Source organism: Schistocerca americana, chromosome X (assembly GCF_021461395.2).
Source record: "Schistocerca americana isolate TAMUIC-IGC-003095 chromosome X, iqSchAmer2.1, whole genome shotgun sequence".
NCBI classification, from domain to species: domain Eukaryota; kingdom Metazoa; phylum Arthropoda; class Insecta; order Orthoptera; family Acrididae; genus Schistocerca; species Schistocerca americana.
Window position 1 is genome coordinate 123,825,836 of NC_060130.1, and position 23,094 is coordinate 123,848,929.

At 39.6% G+C, this 23,094-nt stretch overlaps 1 protein-coding gene across 1 annotated transcript in view; it reads right to left on the reverse strand.

The window, feature by feature from the left end:
- The window catches only part of LOC124556452 (kinesin-like protein KIF3A), a 122,591-nt gene that overhangs the window by 11,975 nt on the left and 87,522 nt on the right, over positions 1-23,094 (reverse strand). The window contains exon 11 of the mRNA XM_047130403.1: positions 16,075-16,311. Within this exon, the coding sequence (XP_046986359.1) occupies positions 16,075-16,311 (237 nt within the window). The remainder of the gene's footprint in view (positions 1-16,074; positions 16,312-23,094) is intronic.

Consider the following 23,094-nt stretch of genomic DNA (forward strand, 5'->3'; position numbering starts at 1 on the left):
AAAGGAATACAAACGTCTCAAAAATGAGATCGACAGGAAGTGCAAAATGGCTAAGCAGGGATGGCTAGAGGATAAATGTAAGGATGTAGAGGCCTATCTCACTAGGGGTAAGATAGATACTGCCTACAGGAAAATTAAAGAGACCTTTGGAGAAAAGAGAACCACTTGTATGAATATCAAGAGCTCAGATGGAAACCCAGTTCTAAGCAAAGAAGGGAAAGCAGAAAGGTGGAAGGAGTATATAGAGGGTCTATACAAGGGCGATGTACTTGAGGACAATATTATGGAAATGGAAGAGGATGTAGATGAAGATGAAATGGGAGATATGATACTGCGTGAAGAGTTTGACAGAGCACTGAAAGACCTGAGTCGAAACAAGGCCCCAGGAGTAGACAACATTCCATTGGAACTACTGACGGCCTTGGGAGAGCCAGTCCTGACAAAACTCTACCATCTGGTGAGCAAGATGTATGAAACAGGCGAAATACCCTCAGACTTCAAGAAGAATATAATAATTCCAATCCCAAAGAAAGCAGGTGTTGACAGATGTGAAAATTACCGAACTATCAGTTTAATAAGTCACAGCTGAAAAATACTAACACGAATTCTCTACAGACGAATGGGAAAACTAGTAGAAGCCAACCTCGGGGAAGACCAGTTTGGATTCCGTAGGAACACTGGAACACGTGAGGCAATACTGACCTTACGACTTATCTTAGAAGAAAGATTAAGGAAAGGCAAACCTACGTTTCTAGCATTTGTAGACTTAGAGAAAGCTTTTGGCAATGTTGACTGGAATACTCTCTTTCAAATTCTAAAGGTGGCAGGGGTAAAATACAGGGAGCGAAAGGGTATTTACAATTTGTACAGAAACCAGATGGCAGTTATAAGAGTCGAGGGACATGAAAGGGAAGCAGTGGTTGGGAAGGGAGTAAGACAGGGTTGTAGCCTCTCCCCGATGTTGTTCAATCTCTATATTGAGCAAGCAGTAAAGGAAACAAAAGAAAAATTCGGAGTACGTATTAAAATTCATGGAGAAGAAATAAAAACTTTGAGGTTCGCCGATGACATTGTAATTCTGTTAGAGACAGCAAAGGACTTGGAAGAACAGTTGAATGGAATGGTCAGTGTCTTGAATGGAGGATATGAGATGAACATCAACAAAAGCAAAACAAGGATAATGGAATGAAGTCTAATTAAGTCGGGTGATGCTGAGGGAATTAGATTAGGAAATGAGGCACTTAAAGTAGTAAAGGAGTTTTGCTATTTGGGGAGCAAAATAACTGATGATGGTCGAAGTAGAGAGGATATAAAATGTAGGCTGGCAATGGCAAGGAAAGCGTTTCTGAAGAAGAGAAATTTGTTAACATCCAGTATTGATTTAAGTGTCAGGAAGTCATTTCTGAAAGTATTCGTATGGAGTGTAGCCATGTATGGAAGTGAAACATGGACGATAAATAGTTTGGACAAGAAGAGAATAGAAGCTTTCGAAATGTGGTGCTACAGAAGAATGCTGAAGATTAGATGGGTAGATCACATAACTAATGAGGAAGTATTGAATAGGATTGGGGAGAAGAGAAGTTTGTGGCACAACTTGACCAGAAGAAGGGATCGGTTGGTAGGACATGTTCTGAGGCATCAAGGGATCACCAATTTAGTATTGGAGGGCAGCGTGGAGGGTAAAAATCGTAGAGGGAGACCAAGAGATGAATACACTAAGCAGATTCAGAAGGATGTAGGTTGCAGTAGGTACTGGGAGATGAAAAAGCTTGCGCAGGATAGAATAGCATGGAGAGCTGCATCAAACCAGTCTCAGGACTGAAGACCACAACAACAACAACAACAACATTAGCTATTCAGTTTTGCAGACATAATTGCTCTTCTACTACACAGCTGGTATGGTTGCACATGTAATAAAGCAAAAGCCTCCTTCAGCACTGTTACAGTTTTGCCTGTAGAAGCATGTGCCGAATAACAAACTCATATGTACAGCTAACAAGTATTGTTGTAAGCTGTGTTGCATGTTCAAACAGTTTGTACTGCATGTGTAATTGGCAGAAAATTTGTGAAGTGTGTGCCTAATGATGGAACCAACAAAAAGGAGGAAGTACAACACAAGAATCAAGTTAAAGCTCATAAAACAGGCTAAAGAATCAAACAACTATACTGCAGCAAGGGTTTTCGATATAACAGAGAAGATGCTGTTAAAAAAGTGCCAATGAAAATTTGTTCTATGAGGAGAGGAATAGCTTGCTGGCCAGATTTAAAAAATAGCATTGCAAAATGGATACAAGAACAGAAGCAGAATTGTTATATTGTCACAAGAAATTACTGAAAGATCTTGACAATAAAGTTACGAGTTTTTTTAAGTTTGTTAATTCTATGAGGCAAAAATACAACTTTTCACTATCTCATATTGTAAATATGGATGAAACCTCAACAAACTTTGATATGATAAACAAAAGAACTGTGGAAACGAAAGGCATAAACACTGTTAAAGTCAAAAGTACAGGCCATGAAAAGACCAGGCTTACAGTAGTACTAACATGCATCGCAGATGGAACAAAGTTAAAAGTTATGGTCATTTTCAAGCGGAAAACTGTTCCTAAAATAAAATTTCCACTAGACATTTTTGTACATTTTCATAAAAAGGGATGAATGGATGAGAATGGTGTAAAATTGTGGATGGAAAACGTGTGGTAGAGGTGATCAGGTGCTCTACAAAATCGACGAAGTTTGTTGGTGTGGGATATGTTTCACAATCACATAACTAAGAATACAAAAAATCACACAGCATGAAGCAATAGTAAGATTGCTGTTATACCGGGTGGTTTGACTTTGATACTACAACCTTTAGATGTCTCTCTGAATAAAACAGTCAAAGAACACATGTATGAACAAAGGAACAATCAGATGAGTGGTAAAAAGTCGTTTACGAAAGGTGGAGCTATGCAGCTGCATCAATTGATGTTTTGTGTGATCATGGGAAAAAGTGATAGTGGAATCAGTGATCAAACTTTCATAAAGTGTGGGATTTCCAACACTCTGGATGGCACTGAGGACGATTTGCTATTGGATACTGATGACAAAGCAGAAATCAATTCACAAGGTGCAGAATACGATGAGCGTCTCAACAATGAAAGTGTGGATGTAACTGAGGAGCTGCTTTCCTTAGATGATGATTGTAAGGATTTTACAGTGTCCTAATTATTAGACGACCCTGATATTTGGTGCCCTTTTTTCATGCTTCATGCTTCTTATCTGCCAAAGTATATGGTACATACACAATGTGATGATACCAGATTTTTTGTGGAGGAAAAATTTGATTAATGTAGATGTAAATAAACAGTCCCAGGAAGCACAATTGCAATGTATTAATACTGAACAATACGTGTAAGAATTTTATAGTAAAACATTATTTTATGCAATCTTAAGAAGCACGTGTACCTTGTTGAATTTTTGATAGATTTCATAATGTGTTAGTTGTATATTGGTTAAATGGAGAAAAAGTCATGTTTTGGTGGTAATATGTACAGATGGGAAGTAAAGATGAAGTTTGTGAATCAATTTCTAGACAGAATACATGCACTTTTTGAATTTTGAGCTAAAGGGAAGTATCAATCCATACCGAGAGACTTTAGCAAAGGAAGAAGAAACACACATCAATGCTACTTACCGGCAATGGCTCAATAAAACTATACAATTTGAAGAAAACATGACCCCCAATATAAATCTCTGCAAGACTTATCTGTCGTTTGCATTTCTCTCCCATCCTGTTCTTCATTCCACATACCAGCTTCTCAAACTCCCCCCCCCCCCCCCCTCCCCCAATTCTAGCTCTCTCTTTGGAACATTCCCCCATATGTTTATGTTTCTCTTCCTCCTATTTGGTACTCTTTAGATCTTTGTTTTTATTTTCTCTCTCTCTTCGCCCCTTCTTGCATCTGTACTGATAATTAGTACAAAAAAATCTGACTTGGAAAGGGAGACTGGGATTTAGATGTTAGATGAACTAGTATACAGATCAGTGACTTAACATTAGCGATTCTGCTGCTTTACATTTCCTGTTCTTTATGAGTGCAGATCTCAAGCTGTAAGACTGATAGTACAGGGAACTGGGTCAATGACTTGTATGCACAAGGTCAACGATCACCACGATTGGAAAGAAAGTCCGAGTTTTCCTTCGCATTTCATTGTCAGCCGGCAACTAAAGCCATTACACAACAGCAGATAACTTAGATTGTGTAGCAATAGCATGTAAGAGGAATGAATTAATTATAAGATTTATATTTTCCTGTATAGTGAAGCACAAGTTAGGGAACTAAGAATCTGAACATATCTAAAGTTTTTCCATTTATTTCAAACAATGGAAAATCTAGGATGGAATATTGCAATATTATGAAAAGAATAGATTGCTGCTCAACATATAGTGGAGATGCTGAGTCACAGACAGGAACAACAAAAAGACTGCTAAATAAGTAAGCTTTCAGCCAAAAGTCCTTCTTCTGAATCAGACAACATACACCACTGTCTCTGACTGCTGAAGCCAGACTGGACACTGGTCATCATGTGTGTGCAAGTTGTGTCTACGTGAATGAATGAGTGTGTGTGTGTGTGTGTGTGTGTGTGTGTGTGTGTGTGTTGTCTAATTCAGAAGGAAGCCCTTTGGCTGAAAGCTACTTGTTTAGCTGTCTTTATGTTGTGTCTGTCTGTGACTCAACATCGCTTATATATGGCGAGTAACTATTTTTTCATTTATATGTTTTTTCAGTTTATATTGGGTGTTTCAAGAAGCTATAACTTTTATAGAACTGGATTTTGCACTGTTCTGTTTTTCATATTTCAGTGTATAAGTGGGAAGGGAGTGAATAAACAGTATCATCTAGACACAAATCTTTGTCTTTCACTGCCTTCAAAATCTCATAGCATACAGCATCATAGAATCGATAACTTTACATTAATATGGAATAACAGTAACCTCTTTATACTTTTGGTGCACAAAAGTCGTGCGTAGAGTGCAATACAATAGGGAGAGCCGAGGTGCACACATGGTCAGCAAATGTTTGGATAAAAGGAGTGATTAAACAGTTTAATTTTTTATTTGTGTTCCTAACAAGTGAAACATGGAAAATTTGTATAAAAAAGTAAAAGCTAATTATGTGTTTGCTTTTTCATTATAATATCAAATGCTGACTATGAAAGTGCAGTGCGGGTGACATGAAAACTACTTTAAATGATCAGAATAAATTATTACTGGACATGAAACAACATTACAGCCCACATGGAGCTTTAAAATAAAGTAAATCATAACTAAATCAGAACACTATGTGTGTGTGTGTGTGTGTGTGTGTGTGTGTGTGTACAGGGAAGAGAAAGAAGGGGGAGGGAATTGCACATTCATGTGATTATACTTCAGAGACAGTATTTGCTATGAGTTTTGAAAAGTAAAAGAAAAATAGTGATGTATGCCAGTCTTCTAGCGTAATTATTTCTAAGATATATTTCATTTAGGAGTGTGTCTAGCAATTGCATACCTGCCAACTTTTGAAAAGGCCTATCAGTAAAACTCGTGTGCAACAAAAAATCTAATGGTTTTCGATAGACCCCCAGCTTGATGAAAATAATAATACTTCTGGGCTACAAAATACAATAATTCGTGCTTTAAACAGGATATTTCCATGAAATCACATCTACTTACATCATAGGCCAATTATTTGTAGATGAACATAGCAATCAAGAAGAAATCCATGTTAAACAGCAGCAGGAGTGGCGAATATTGGTTTGAAGCATACATAACAGGACTTCCTCGATAAATTAAGCAAGATATGTGATAATTGAAAAATTTTTTACACAATAAAACTTGTTTAACATAACACAGGCAAGAAATAATACATGGTGTATCAAAAAGAATCATCCAGTCTTCAAAAATTGTAACTATTATGTTATTTGTGTGTGAACAACAAACTGTTGGAAAAAGCAAACTCTCGAGCTTTACACGGTCCCTGCCAGGTTGCAGCACTGTCCACCCACTTCAGTTCTAGTACATATGGTGTTGAGACAACAGAAAGCATTTTGTGCTCTATGTTTTGCACAGTGCACGTCAGCAATAACGGTTTAGCGTGACTTTCGTACTAGGTATGGTGCGCATCCTCCTACAGCACAGAGCATCAGACGATGGCATGAACAATTCCAAGAAACAGGTTGTTTGTGTAAAGGCCCATTGCTGGGCCATCCCCCAAGTGTATGACACAGGCGTCTAACGCATCTGCCATAGTTTCACAAGAAGTCTGCAGAAATCCATTCGCCACGCAGCTCGACAGCTCAACATGCCCCTGATGTCCATCTGGTGTGTGCTGCATTGATGTTTACACATGAAACCATACAAAATTCAGCTACTGCAAGCTCTCTCGGAAGGTGACAAACAACAATGTGTGGAGTTCTGTAATTTCATTGTAGGCAAATTGGAGGATGACAGTTTTCTTCCACACTTAGTGTTTAGTGACGAGCACATATCTCAATGTGCTTGAGAACCTTCTTTTCCACAGTTGGAGACTGATTTGAATGACTTTATTTAACAACAGGATGGGGCACTGCCGCACTGGCATCTGGAACTGTGAGAATTTTAAAATTAAAGGATTACTGAATGATCGATCGGTCGCACTGTATCAAATGATTCAGCATCACATTACTGGCCTTCAAGGTCACCAGACATGACCGTATATGATTATTTCTGGTGGGGGTTTATAAAAGACTCTGTTTATGTGGCTCCATTACCAGTGACAATGACTGAACTGAGACATTGTATAACAGCAGGTGTGGAAGCTGTAACTCAAGACATACTCGCTGCAGTGTGAGAACAATTTGAATACTGCATTGACATATAGACGTGCCGAATCGGATGATTCTTTTTGCTACACCCTGTATAATACACACTGGAAGTCATACGCTAGTTCTACTTTAAAGTCATAGTGACGGCTTTTTTAGCTGCCTGCAAAAAGTATTGAGAAAAAGTTTTGTCGTAACAGGGATCAGAACTCCTGGTCTTCAAAACAGAAAGACTGCAGAGATTCATTGGACAGGATGATCTGAACTCTCTTCTATTTTTCTTTACAATGTTGAGAACACGTTCACATTCAGCATTGCTATGGTCATAGAATAGAGAGAATTACTCTAGAAATTTGGTTATACTTAAGAAGTTCATCAGTTCTACAAATTCTTGATATTTGTGCCCAACTGGAATCACTTGCAGCATTTTGATTTGCAGCCAGTGTCATCTACCTGAAGAGCTGTGAACTGCCTCTGAATCTTATTCACCACTTCATCTCTAGTTTCATTCTCTTCCTCGCATAACATGACAGGAAACATTTCCTAAAAAAAACGAATGGAAGAAAACTGTGCATCTTCAAGTGTCTAACCTTCAGCATGCCTTAACACATCACTCTTGAGTGGAAACTTGTTGATGATGCAGTCACAGGCAGTATGAAAGTAGTTTCTCACGGATGCAAAGAAAAGGGATTTATCGGTATCCTGGAGATAGTTAATTATGAAGTCTGAGTGCCAGTAACTAACCCATCATCACTTCTTTGATTTTGAGCCAAGTTGTACTCAACTTCAAGCAATGTGGAGCTTTTGACAATTTTGAAATTAACAAACTTGGTGAACATCTTCTTTAGCAAATCCATTAGGAGTTCTAATAAAAAGTAAACTTGTGGGGAAGAAGTCTGAAGGGCAATATTCAATTTGTCAAATACAGGAATTGTCACATGAAGAAAAGTGCAAAATGCCTTGTTCAAGTCTGAGGATAGGAACACAAACAATTTTTCCTCACGTGTTGTAGCAGAAGTCTTACTTTTTAGGGTGGGTTTGTCACATTTGGAAGAATATGCTATTCTTTTAGGGGCATGTGTAGTAGAAGAATCAAGAATTCTCTTCTTCTGATACTCTTTGGATCCACTTTGTTCAACTATAGGTATTCTGAAAGACGTCAAGATTGTGGAAATGTTTTGGGTACATAATATTACTTCCTCCTCGAAGACAAGAGCAGATACCACATCTGCCTAAAGATAACCACCTAGTACATACATGCTTCAGAATTTTCTTTGGCTCTTTACCATATATTTTCTCAAATTTCTGAAGGCATTCTTTTCTTTTGACACTCTTCTGTAAGAAATAAAATATACTGTTGCAGAAGAAGGTGAGTAGCGCCGTAGTGTAGTGGTTATGATACTAAACTGTTGCATGGAGGGTCATGATTTCAGAACTCACCTGGACCGTACAATTTTAATTTCTTCATTAAGTGAAGTTAGTGTTCGTCATTCATCTAATTACACCTTCTTCTACGTGACATTATTCTGGTGGAGATGCTGGGTATTGGAACTTGTGATAGCAACTGTGTGCCATGCCACGAGACATCCCTCCGGGTTCTCTGGTGACAATGGCCACAATCCAAGCAAGTGGCTGAAGGTATATGAGCGTATAGCCAAATTTAACAAATGGGATGACACCGTGTGTTTGGCCAACGTATTTTTCTACTTGGAGGGCACTGGCAAGCAATGGTATGAGAACAACGAGGAGAAGTTCACAAGCTGGGAAGTATTCTAGGCAGAACTGCGCAAATATTTCAGTGACACACAATGACAGAAGTGCAAGGCTGAAGATAAATTAAAGTACAGGGCACAGAGTCCAGGAGAAACTAAAGCATCCTACATTCAAGATGTCTTGGAGCTGTGTAAAATAGTGGATCCCAGAATGAAGGAGGAAGATAAGGTTGCACATCTCATGAAGGGTCTTGCTGAGGACATGTATCAAGCCCTAATCCTGAAGGAGGTTTCGATAGCAGACGACTTCATAAAATGGTGCAAGTATATCGAGACAATGGTTTTTTTTTTTTTTTTTTTTAAAAAAAAAAAGAAGAAGAATTAAATTCAAGTAGTTTGAACGGCTTCCAAACATTGTATCAATGTCTGTCATGGAGGAAGCAACTCATTTCACAAGTGTTCTTCATCACATAGTGACAGGAAGTTCAGAAGGCACTTGGATTGCACAGTGAGCAAAAAACTGAGATGCTTCAAGAGGTCATATCGGAGGAAATGGAACAGACATTGAACCCAATCTCTCATCCTTCATTTCCCTTTAAAACGGTGAAAAAGTTGAGACCCAGGCGGAGTTACGTTCCTACAATGCTGCATGAGGAACTAGTTTTATGTTTCCACTGTGGATGACTGGGACATGTGGTGGGCTACTCTCGAGAAAGGCGTCGGATATTTGACAATACCCGCGCCAGAAGACAGTAGATCGATCTTAGCCAATGGCAACTCCGGGACGACGAAGATGAACAAGAAGATGTGGGTGCAGGATGACGTAGGTCATCATCACCGCAAGCTAGCCGCTGGAGAGGACGCTCCCCAACACGCTGATCGAGGTCTCCATTGCCGTTTAGAAGCTCCAGCCGATCACCTAGATGCCGCAATCTGTAAAACTAAAGGAGGTGAGGCCGCAGAAGAGCAAAATCCTTCGCCATCCATCACTACAAAAATGATAGGAAACTACGTCGACATCGTCATGGATGGCCGGCCAGCCCAAGCTCTTGTGGACTCTGGAGCATCATAATCAGTCGTTTCAGAGAAGTACCATCGCCAGTTGCAGAAAATCGCATTCATTGACAACAAGACATCTCTGCTGAAGGTGGCTAATGGGAAATATGTAAAACCTACAGGAAGATGTGTCATTCTTGTGGGTATAAGTGGCCATACACAGCCCTTAGAATTCATAGTCTTACAAGAGTGTAGTCATGACATCATTCTCGGATGGGACTTTTTGAAAGCTTCTCAGGCAATTATAGATAGTGGTCACTCGAAGATTATGCTAGACGAGATGAGATACTGTGGACAGGAAGACGAACATCTGAGTGTCTGGAGACTGTGTGTGCTGGATGAAGTGATCATTCCTGCGGTCAGTGCTAGAAAGGTAACTGTCATGAGTCATGCCATGTATCAACCCATGGATCTTGTAGTGGAATGTAAGAGAAGCATACCACTGAAGAATAACTTGGTCATCCCAGCCTCTGCCGTCCCGTTTAAGAGTGGATACAGTGAATTGTGGATAGTTAACTGCCGCCAAGAACGGCAGATCCTTCGAAGACACATGTGCGTAGCAAACACTGAGCCATTAACTGAAGAACAGCTGAGGGTCATAGAAACCTCCCATGCCGAGTCTGTGGGCGAAATTAGCGCTACCACTACGAGACAAGATCTTCTAGCTTGACTATCACCAGATCTCACTAAGGAACAACAGAGGAAGCTACTTGTCATTCTACAAGAGTACTCTGAATGCTTCAACCCACAGATGAAGACGAAATTAGACAAATCGACAGTCAAGCCCCGGATTAGCATTGGAGACCATCAACCAATAAGACAGAGAGCATACCGTGTGTCAGCAACGGAATGTAGTGTAATTCACGACAAGGTAGAGAAAATGATGAAGAATGACATAATTCAGCCTTTGCAGAGCCCACGGTTATTACCAGTGGTTCTCGTCAGGAAGAAGGATGGCACTTGGCGCTTTTATGTTGATTACAAGAAGCTTAAAAAGATAACTAAATAGGACATTTATCCTCTTCCACGAATTGACGATACTCTAGATTGTCTAAAGGTGGCTAAGTTTTTCTCAACCGTGGACATGTACTCGGCATACTGGCAAATTGAAGCAGATGAGGCTGATCGTGAGAAAACTGCATTCGTCACCCCTGAGGGCCTGTATGAGTTTAAGGTAATGCCGTTTGGTTTGTGTAATGCATCAGCAAGTTTTGAATAGATGATGGATAATCTTCTAAGTCACCTCAAGTGGACGATGTGTCTTTGTTATGTAGATGACGTTATAGTGTTCTAAGAGACATTTGATGAACATATAAAAAGACTGAGGGCCTTTCTTATGTGTCTCCAACAAGGCTTACTGAAATTTAATCCAAGAAAGTGTCTCTTTGGATCAAAAGAAATATAAATACTTGGACGCCATGTGTCAAACAAAGCTGTTTGGCCAGACCCAGAAAAGGTGAGATCTATAACAGAATTTCCTATTCTAAAAGTATTAGAGATGTGAGAAGCTTCCTCAGATTATGTTCTTATTACCGTCGTTTTATCAAAGACTTTTGTATCAAAGCCAGACCACTCTAAGAGTTGTTAAAAGCTGATGCTACATTTGTCTGGGGTGGTGCTCAACAAGATTCTTTCGATGTGCTGCCAAAAGCTCTGATGACTGACCCTGTACTTGGTCTGTATGATGAGAGAGCACCTACAGAACTACACACAGATGTCAGTGGGTATGGGATCAGTGCTGTTCTGGTGCAAATTTCGGATGGAAAAGAGAAGGTTATAGCCTATGCTTCTAGGACACTTACAAAAGCTGAGAGATACTACTCAACTACTTCTTGTTGTGATCTGAGCCATATGCAAATTTTGACAGTATCTCTATGGAAGGCTATTCACAGTTGTTACAGACCATCATTCACTTTGATGGTTGGCAGGTCTTAAGGATCCAACAGGAAGACTCGCCAGGTGGGCACTACATCTTCAAGAGTATGACATTAGCATAGTGTACAAAAATGGAAGAAAACACCTAGATGCCGACTGTCTCTCAAGAATCCCTGTGCAAGACCATCGAGATTTTGATGAAGATAGTGACTGTCTCGCTGCACTCCAGGATCTCTCTGCTGAGCAGAAGAAGGACGCCACGATATCTCAAATTACGCTTGCCTTAAATCGGTCAGAGGGTGTGAAAGAACAATTTAAGGCAGTTAATGGATTACTTTGCAAGAAAAACTTTGATCCATTTGGAAAGAGGTGGCTATCAGTGATTCCTAAACACATGCGCTTAGATGTTCTACAGAAATTCCATGACACACCTGAGGCCGAACATACAATAGAATCTGCAAGAGATTTTTGTGGCCAGGTTTATTTAGGAGTGTCCGTCACTGTGTGTCGCACTGTGGAGAGTGGCAGAGGAGAAAGGCAGTTCCTCAGAAACCACCTGGCCGACCACCAGCCGAAACACCTTTCCGGCGTGTTGGGATGGACCTCCCTGAACCATTTCGAATGTCTACTAGTGGCAATAGATGGATTATTGTTTGCACTGATTATCTGACACGCTATGCCATTACAAAAGCCATGAAAACAACCGAAGCATCTGAGGTAGCCAAATTCACTGTGAAAGACATTGTATTAAAACACGGTGCCCCAAGGTCGGTAATTACTGATAGAAGGAAAGTTTTTCAATCGAATCTTGTGACAGAGGTGAACCGTAGGTGCAACATTACTCATCACATGACGACTGCCTACCATTTGCAAATTAACGGGCTTACTGAACACCTTAATAACACCTTGGTCAACATGCTATCAATGTTCGTCAATGTTGAGCAGAGCAACTGGGATGAGGTGCTACCTTTAGTGACGTTTGCCTACAACACTGATAAACAAGACAACACAGGATTTACGCCATTTGTCCTCGTGCATGGGAGTGAGCCGACTGCGACGATGGACACTGTGTTCCCGTTACATCCTGATGATGTGGACGACGACTGTATCGGCCAGATGTTAACCAGAGCTGAGGAAGCTCGGCAGTTAGCTCGACTCCGCACGCTGCACGCTCAAGAAAACAATCGCCGAAGGTATGACGTGAGCCACTGCCCTGTTGCCTACCAGCCTGGTGACCTCAGGCACTACTTTGGACCTTATAAGGTTGTAAGACAGTTGTCTGATGTTAGTTATGAAGTTGAAGATTTCGATCCCGACACAAGACAACGAATGATCAGCGATACGGTCCACGTCCTTCGAATGAAGCCCTATAAGGATCCTGCAACTCAGGGTAAATTCAAAGCTCCAGTAAAAGGCAACAAGTGGAAAGGTGATGAAGAGTGTGGCAGCAAAAGAAGTTCTAAGAGAATCACTGCCAGTGCAAGAATCAGTCATCAGGAGTTGAGTATGCAGGACTGATGACTTGTGCCCAGACTAGGAGGACATAACACTGAGACGCTGTTCTCTTAAGGAGGGAGCAATGACACAGACGAAGCTGAGTAGCGCCGTAGTGTAGTGGTTATGATACTAAACTGTTGCATGGAGGGTCGTGACTTCAAAACTCACCTGGACTGTACAATTTTAATTTCTATATTCGGTTCGAGTACATTCTAGAAGTATCCACAAATGTCAAGAATTAATATACTGGAATGTTCTTTAGCCGTACATATACTGTATGTGTTCTGGCCGGAGGCAGTTTGCTCCGCACTCTTGTACGTGCAAGTGCTGAATAAACTTTCGTTAAGTGAAGCCAGCGTTCGTCATTCATCTAATTACACCTTCTTCTACGTGACAATATCAACAAGGATCTCATCCATATTAAGTGGTAATCTTCCAGCACCTTTTTCAGCTGCTGAATTAATCAGGTGGCAAATGCAACCTATGATGGCAATACCTGGTTGAACTTCCTTCAGAATCACTGAAACCCCATTTTTGTGTCCTATCGAAAGCCACACAGTTTTCAATTGGTATGTTATGAGAATTCAGCTGTGATAACATCACGTTACCTATGTTTCACCCTGTTGAGTCCCCAACTAATGCTGGTATGGATAGCACAGTGCTCACTACTTTTTCCCGTGGAATATCATAGACTGTAAAAACAACAGGGCACAACTTGGCATTCGCATCACTGCTTCCATTCATTGCTAAATAACATGGTTCGCTCTGAAGCCACTTAACAACTTCAGATGATGCATTTTTTGCTATCTTATTTACAATGCATGTAGTTTTTGTGTGACCACAGCTATATTTCTCTGCAAATTCTGATGTGGGAAACATCTTTTTAAATAAAGCACCAGCATGATCAGCCACACTTAAGGGCACATTGTGTTCCAACCAGAGGGGAACTAAACAGACCTTGGCCCTAATGAAGTCACTGTAAATGTTTCCAGACTTGGCAAAAAAGGTGTTGATTTCTTGTTATCTTCCTTTGATTTAACATAACTTACGTGTTTACCGCTCTTCACATGATTACTTAAATCATATCTTCCACCATGTGCAAGATTAATATCACATCCACATACTGTGAAAAAGGCATATTTTTCTTCCTTTCTTGATTTTAGTATGCACGGAAAATCAACAGAATATGATTATTTAAATGTCTAGAAGTATTGTTTCTTGTTTATTGTTTCTGCAATAGGAATAGAGCATCTGAAAATGTCTGATAAGGGAACCTCCCCATCGCACCCCCCTCAGATTTAGTTATAAGTTGGCACAGTGGATAGGCCTTGAAAAACTGAATCAAGATCAATCAAGAAAACAGGAAGAAGTTGTGTGGAACTATGAAAAAATAAGCAAAATATACAAACTGAGTAGTCAATGTGCAACATAGGCAACATCAAGGACAACCTGAGCTCTAGAGCGCCGTGGTCCCGTGGTTAGCGTGAGCGGCTGCGGAACGAGAGGTCCTTGGTTCACGCCGTCCATCGACTGAAAAGTTTAATTTTTTATTTTCAGACACTTATTATCTGTCTGTCCGTCCGATGCGAGGTAACTGCGCCGTAGTATGGGGACGCTACACCTAAACAAACATCGAAACACACACTGTCAGTCAACTACAGCGCACGGAAGAGAGAGTATTCCTGCTAACGAGGCTACCTGACTGGCAGTTGACTGTTCACTACTTTGGACGAGAGTGCATTAAATACGTGAGATGTATTCCGTGGGCAATATGAATCCAGCAAATACAGCCCACGACTTCAATAACAATCGCACGGTTTTGCGGGGCGGTCGCAAAACACAGGCGCTAAACTTATTACAGTGAACAGAGACGTCAGTGAACGAACGGACAGATCATAACTTTGCGAAAATAAAGAAGGTAAAATTTTCACTCGAGGGAAGACTTGAACCACGGTCCTCTAGTTCCACAGCAGCTCACGCTAACCACGGGACCACTGCGCTCCATAGCTCACATTGGCCTTGATGTTGGCTATCTTACACATGGACTACTCAGTTTGTATGTTTGGCTTACTTTTTTCATAGTTCCACACAACTTCTTCTTGTTTTCTCGATTGATCTGTGTTCAGTTTTTCAAGGCCATCCTGCGCCAACTTATAACTAAATCTGAGGGGGGTGCGATGGGGAGGTTCCCTTGTGAGAATGAATATCTCGATATGTACTGAAACATCAAAAGGAACTGGATCACTGAACGTCACATAAAATTTTGACACAAACACTCAAGACAGTCAACACTTCATTGGAAACATGCACAAAAAGTCTTAAACCATTAAATGAAAATGGTACCAACCTTGTGAACAAAGAATATGCACATGGTAAAAAAACACACACATATGGAACGAATGTCATTAGTTCACACATGGTCCAAGAATAAGGGTTAAATCACAACAAGTGAATGGAGCGGAACAAAGAATTTGTGGAGCAGACTCTGTTGACATGTAAGATTCGCATAAAAGAACTGTTATTCTGGCTTTAAATCCAATGATGACACAAACATCACACGATTAACAGTATCAATCATATCAAAGAATGAGTTATTGCCTATTGTAGACTTGCTTTTAACACATGCAAACAACTGATTATGCAGATGTGGGGTGATTACTGAATGTTAACATTTCAAATTTTTATCCGCGAAGTCATAAAATGACACCGCACACCCATAAAACCATAAAATTCTACAATTTCCATAAATTTCAGGTAAATCACAAAAGTTGGCAGGTTTGCTATTGAGATATGAAATAATGGGAATTTCAAAATTTACTGAAAAGGACTGCAACTATTATTAGCTTGATATTTCACTAAACAAAATAAATTCAACAGTGATCCAAGTGCTGTTATATTTTTATTTTGAAGCTAAAAATTCTATTTTCTTTTTACATTTCAGTTTGTAATATTGTTTCCAGATAAATTAAAGCTGTAAAGCCATTTGTACAGTATATTAAAAAGTATACCTATGAAGGTAAAGGGAAACCACCTGTGCCATAATTTACACTACTTAAGCTATAAACTAAATAAAAAATAATAATGATCTGTTTACATTCATTCAACTAACCTGATACTGCTTTGGGATGAAAGCATCGATAATAGTTTCTTGAAGCTTCAGCTCCCTGGTCAGGCTAAATACACTGTCCAGAAGTCCTTCCATTTCTCGCTGTTGTTCGTGCCGCAAGTCATTTAGCTCTGCTTTTGCAGCCATCAACATGGCAAACACTTTCTTCAACTTTTTAGTTTTTCCAGCAGCTTCCTCTTGTAAACTCGAATAACGTTCTTCCATGTCAATTAATTCTGCCTGTCGGAAGAAATTTTTGTCACTAACAATATGAATGAACACTCCTAGTGGTTTCACTAAAATAAGTGGAATGTTGTCCTACCAACTAACTGGCAGAAACTTCTACATGGTTTTCAAAGTGTGCATACACACTGAAATTATATCACAATTTTAACAAACAAATAAAAATAATCATGTTTTTATTAGAAGTCAAAGCGAGATTTATTAAACACCCAGAAATTAATAAAAGTATTTGAATTAAGAAATAATGGAACTTGGGAGAAAAGTAAAATTTATCATATGAATTACTCTCAATAATGAGTGAAATGACCATGCAGAGCTACACATACTTATGCACAGATCACTAGATAGCCTCTTTGTGGCAAGAACTACCAAACTGCTTTTCTGGCAATGGGGACCAGGCTCCAGGTAACCAACTTCCACACCAGTTCAGTTGGCAACATTACGGCTGAATGTCGAGGCCAAGGAACATTTGGTATCCCATGTTCCTTGCCTACATCTTAGACAATATAGCATACATAGGGCTGGGTTTATATCATGTCATTCCAGTACCATATAATACCAAATATCCTTAGGGACCCTCAGCAGTTGTAGTTTAACAAGCTAAAATGGACTTTGCAATAAAAGAATCAGATGCCACACAATCAAACCTGTTGTACTTGTGATGGATGGTTGAGTGAATGGGGAAGACTAAGTAGACAACAACAGAAGAGAGAAATGTAAAAAGGAAATAGGTGACAAAAACTAAATACATACTGTAGATAAAGTTCCCTTTTGTGCAGTTCGAATTTTCTATTGTTTGAAGACAAAAACAGCCTACATGGTGAATCACACACCATGGGTCCCCAATATTATGCTGAAACGCATTTTGCAACCAAGTGCTGTGTGTTAACTGTGCAATCTTAACTGAGAGTGCAGTAGTTGCATTACATTTGATATATCCCAGGAGTAATCACAGTAATTTTCATATCAAGACAAAGGCCTCACCAGTGATAGGAAATGCGTATGGTAAATTTGACATTTTCCATTGGAGAGTAAAACGAAAAATTAATTATTTCATTCCTAAGATTAGGAGCTATCCAAAGTTATAATTTCTAGGGCCTACCACCAAGTGAGATTTGTACATTTCAATATGCATCATACATAATTTTTTTTATGATTTAAAATTTCGTTTGAGGGACACACTACCAGACAGAAATCTAAGTTCAGGGAACCACAGAAAACCTAAATCAGAACAAATGGACCAGGATTTTAACTTCATGGTTCAGAGCCCACTATATCAGATGGTATAGTAAGCAACTACCAAAATGTCATCCATTTCTTTTTCCAATTCCAACGCTCAATTACAATTTATAAATTTTATGAAAAATTTGCCATGCCAAAAGCACAGCTCTTTCATCTGGTGCAGACAATTAATCATTAGTGCAATTGAATGCTTTAATAAGCAACTACAAGAATGTAACTCTTCAGGCTCTTCCGGCGAGATCTTGACATGTGGAATAATCGGGTCTACTGCCGGATGTTTGTGTCGCTCTGGCACAATATTTTGGCCACATAACTCGTTGCCTTGCCTTGCCTTGCAACGAGTTACGTGGCCAAAATATTGTGCCATAGTGACACAAACATCTGGCAGTAGACCCGATTATTCCACACGTCAACTACAAGAATCATTAAAGATAAGATTTAGACAAGATTTTATATTACAACCCGGTGTACCAGAATGAAAAATAATTATTTCAGAAAATAACAATACACAGTTGTACTGCTCATGAGAGACAAGATAAAACAGCTGAATTTGCTTGTTCTGAATCAAATCATTATCAAAAATTTACTTGTGTGGCATGCCATTCTGCACCTACATTATGTAGATGTAGTCTACATCTACATGTGCAATTCAAGCTTAACTGCCTGGTGGAGGGTTCATCAAATCACCTTCACAATATTTCCCTACGGTGCTACTTTCGAACAAAAAGTGGGAAAAATGATAACATATATCTTTTCAGGTGATCTCTGAGTTCTCTTATTTTACAATGATGATCATTTTTCCTTTTGTAGATGGATGGATGCCAACAAAATATTTCTGCATGCAGAAGAGAAATTTGCTGACTGAAATTTCATAAAATGATCTCACTATAATGAAAAATGCCTTTGTTTTAATGATTGCCACCCAAACTCTCAGCCGGCCGAAGTGGCCGTGAGGTCAAAGGCGCTGCAGTCTGGAACCGCAAGACCGCTACGGTCGCAGGTTCGAATCCTGCCTCGGGCATGGATGTTTGTGATGTCCTTAGGTTAGTTAGGTTTAACTAGTTCTAAGTTCTAGGGGACTAATGACCTCAGAAGTTGAGTCCCATAGTGCTCAGAACCATTTGAACCAAACTCTCATATCATATCAATGACACACACTATTTTGTGTTGTTGCCTCTTCTAAGTGTTCTGCCAATAAAACATAGTCTTTTGGTTTGTCTTCCCCACACAATTATCTGTCTGATTATTCCAGTTTAAGTTACTTGTAATTGTTATCACTAGGTATTTAGTTGAACTGACAGCCTTTAAATTTGTGTAGTTTATGGTGTAATTGGAATTTAATGGATTTCTTTTAGTACTTTCTTTTAGCACTCATGTGCATGACCTTACACTTTTCATTATTCAGGGTCAACAGCCACTTTTTGCACCATACAGGTACCGTGTCTAAATCAGTTTGCAATTGGTTTTGATCTTCTGATGACTTTACAAGATGGTATATGACAGTGTCATCTGCAAACAAACCAATATGGTTGCTCAGATTGTCTCCTAAATTGTTTATATACATTAAGAACAGCAGAGGATCTGAACCCTTACTTGGAGAATGCCAGCTATCACTTCTGTTTTACTCAATGACTTTCCATTAATTACTACCAACTGTAGCCTTGCTGACGGAAATCAGGAATTTAGTTGCACAAACGAGATGACAGTCCATAGACAAGCAACTTGATTACAAGCTGCTTGTCTGGAATGATGTCAAAAGCGGTGTTTCACAAGAACGATATTTTCTGAATCCACACTATGTGTCAATAGAGCCTTTTTTTTTTTTTTTAAACTGATAGCACACAGACGTTCTGTGATATGAGTCTGTAATCCAGCAGATTACTCCTCTTTCCTTTTTTGAGTATTGGTATGACTTTTGCAACTTTCCAGTTTTTAGGTACGGATCTTTTGTTGAGCGAGCAGTTGTACATGACTGCTAAGTATGGAGTTATTATATTAGTGTGCTCTGAAAGGAATGTAATTGGTATACAATCTGAACCAGAAGACTAGTCCTTATTAAGTGATTTGAGTTGTTTCCCACACCAAGGATATCTACTTCTAAGTTACTCATGTTGGCAGCTGTTCTCACTTTAAATTCTGGAACATGTACTTCATCTTCTTCAGTGAAGGAATTTCGGAAAACCATATTTAGTAACTCTTCTACAGTGTCATCAGTAACATTACAATCGCTATCTCACACTGAAGCTACAGATTGTCTTTTGTTACTGGTGTACTTTACATGCAACCAGAATATTTCTTTGTATTTTCTGCCAGATTTCAAGACACGAGTTTCGTTTTGGAAACTATCTCACATTGAAGTCCACATCAAAATTCAAGCTTCTGTAAATTGCTAATCTTGTGCATTTTATGTTCTTTTATACTTGGCATGCTTTCATCATCACTTCTGTAAAAATGTTCTGGCCTGTTTTATATACCATGGAGGATCAGTTCTGTCTGTTACTAATTTATTTGACATAAATCTCTCAACTCTGTCAATATCATTTCCTAGAATTTAAGCTGCATCTGGTCTACACGTACATAGTTCAGGAGTGGAGACTGTTAGGAATGCATGAAACAAATTTTAATGTGCTTTTTTAAACAGACACATTTTATATATTTTGTGTTTATTTTTTATGTATCTGGAGGTAACTTTATATAGTCTTGCTGCAAACTGCACTAGATAACTTATTTTTCACAATCATTTACACTTTAAGTGGGCTTGTGAACTAATTGCTCAATATAATTTTAGGAGAATGTATTTATCACCAACATATCAAGGGCAGATTGAAGTCACAACCAACTATAACTGTATGAGAGGGGTACCTAACCAATCTGAGATGATCCTCATTGTTCCTTTGAACTTTTCAGCAACTGTATCATCCGAGTCATGGGGTCAGTAAAATGAACCAATTATTAATTTATCCTGGTTTTCATGTATAACCTCTGCTCATACTAACTCCTAAGAACTATCTACATCATTGATTTTGTTACAAGATAAACTACTTCTAACAGCAATAAACATGCCATGAACAACTGTATTTAATTTACCCTTTCTGAACATCGATCCTCTGTAAAAATGTCAACTGAGCTCATCTTTGACATTAGCCAGCTTTCAATACCCATTACAATTTGAGCTTTAGTGCTTTCTATTAGCGCTTAGTACTTTGGTTGTTTTCCAAGACAGCCACAACAATTTACGACTATAATACCTACAGTTCCTTGGTCTACTGTCGTCCTGCATCTGACCTGCAACTTCTAAGACTGAAGCCCTTTTTATTCTTTTCTGAGGACCTCTAACCTAAAAAACTGCCCACTCCACTTCACACAGCCCCAACTACCCATGCAGCTGCCTCCATTGTGTAATGGACACCTGACCCATTAAGCAGAATTCAATACACCACCACCCTATGGCGCAAGTCAAGAAATCTGCAAGCTACACAGTTGCAGAACCCCTGATTCAGACCCTCCACTCAGCTTTGTACCAAAGATCCGCCATCAGTCCTACTGATGATGTTACAGATGATGAGCTCTGCTTCATCTCACAAGTAAGACTGGCAGTCTTTACCTATTCAGGTATATGCCAGAAACCAGACATCTTCTCTTCAGATCCAAAGCGACACACACCACCGACATGGGCCACCACCGACATGGGCCACGACATCTAAATCTACATACATACACCACAACCTACCATATGCTGTGTGGCAGACAGTATCCTGTACCACTATTAATCATTCCCTTTTCTGTTCCACACAGAAATAGAGCAAGGGAAAAACAACTGTCTATAAGACTCTGTACTAGCCCTAATCTCTCTAATCTTATCTTTACGGTCCTTGTGCAAAATATACATTGGCAGCAGTAGAATTGTTCTGCAGTCAGCCTCAAATTCTGGTTCTCTAAATTTTCTCAATAGTGTTCCTAGAAAACACCACCACCTTCCCTCCAGTGATACCCATTTGAGCTCCCAAAACATCTTCGTAATACTTGTGGGTTGTTCGAATCTACCAATAACTGCTTCGATATCTTCCTTTAATCCAGCCTGGTGCCGATCCCAAACACTAGCAGCACTCAAAAATGTGTGGCGCTAGTGTCTTATATGATATTTCCTTCGTAAATGAACTATTCTTTCCTAAAATTATTCCAATAAACCGAAGTCGCACGTTTGCCTTCCCTACTACAATCCTTACATGCCCATTCCTTTTCATACTGCTTTGCGAAATTATGCCTAGATATTCAACTGGCGCAACTGTGTCAAGCAGCACACTACTAATGCTGTATCTAACGTTATAGGTTAGTTTTTCCTACTCATCTGCATTAACTAACAATTTTCTACCTTTATAACTAGCTGTCATTCATCACACCAACTAGAAATTTTGTCTAAGTCATCTTGTATCTGCAGTATTGGCGCCATCCAGTCAGCTGCACTTTCAAATATGAGTGGCGCCAGTTATGCCACCGCATTTCCTACAGCCAACACCGTGGCACGAGAATGCTGCCATGAACGATTATGCTGCTGCCAATGAAATGCATACATGCATCCCCTCGCTGGAGCTTCAGCTGCGGGTGTACTTAAGTTTGACCATTCATGCACTGGCCCCTTTCTCTGTGTTTGCCAGATGAATAACATTTACAGACTTTCATAGTAGCCAGGGCTTGACATATTCTGAATAGATATTGTATTTAAGAGTGACAGATTTATAAATCTTTTGCATCAGTATATATTTCTACATTGCAATCTACTGTTACTAACTGACGCTGCAAATACAGCAACAAAGTAATGTATTATTTTTACTATTTGACATTAGATGTCAAATAAATTAGTATCTGAATTCTCTGTTCATGAACATCATCTGTTCCTCGTTCCTGTATGAACTAAAGAAGCACATGCCATTTATATATTTAATCGTATGGCAAGGGCCGCCCATCGGGAAGGCCGTTTGCCAGGTGCCGGTCTTTCAATTTTACACCACTTCGGCGACCTGCAGTCGATGAGGATGATAGGATGATGATGAGGACAGCACAACACCCAGTCCCTGGGCAGGGAAAATTCCCCGACCCTGCCAGGAATCGAACCCAGGCCAGAGGATTAACAATCTGTCACGCTGACCATTCAGCTACCATGGGCGGACAACACAAACCATGCAAGGAAGACATAACAGTATCTTCCTACAGTCACTCAATGACAATACCTTCCTATACAGCACAGCATCATATGCAAGCAGCTGCAGACTACAGCTTACCCTGTCTGCCAGATAATTTATGTATATCAACAATAACAGATGCCCCTTTCACACTGCCCTGGGGCACTCCTGATGATACCCTTGTCTCTGATGAACACTTGCCATTGAGGACAACATACTGGGTTCTGTTACTTAAGAAGTCTTCGAGCTGCTCACAAACCTGGAAATTTATTCCTTAAGCTTGTACCTTTGTTAACAGTTGGCATTGTGGCACTGCGTCAAATGCTTTTGGGAAATCTAAGAATACCGAATCTGCCTG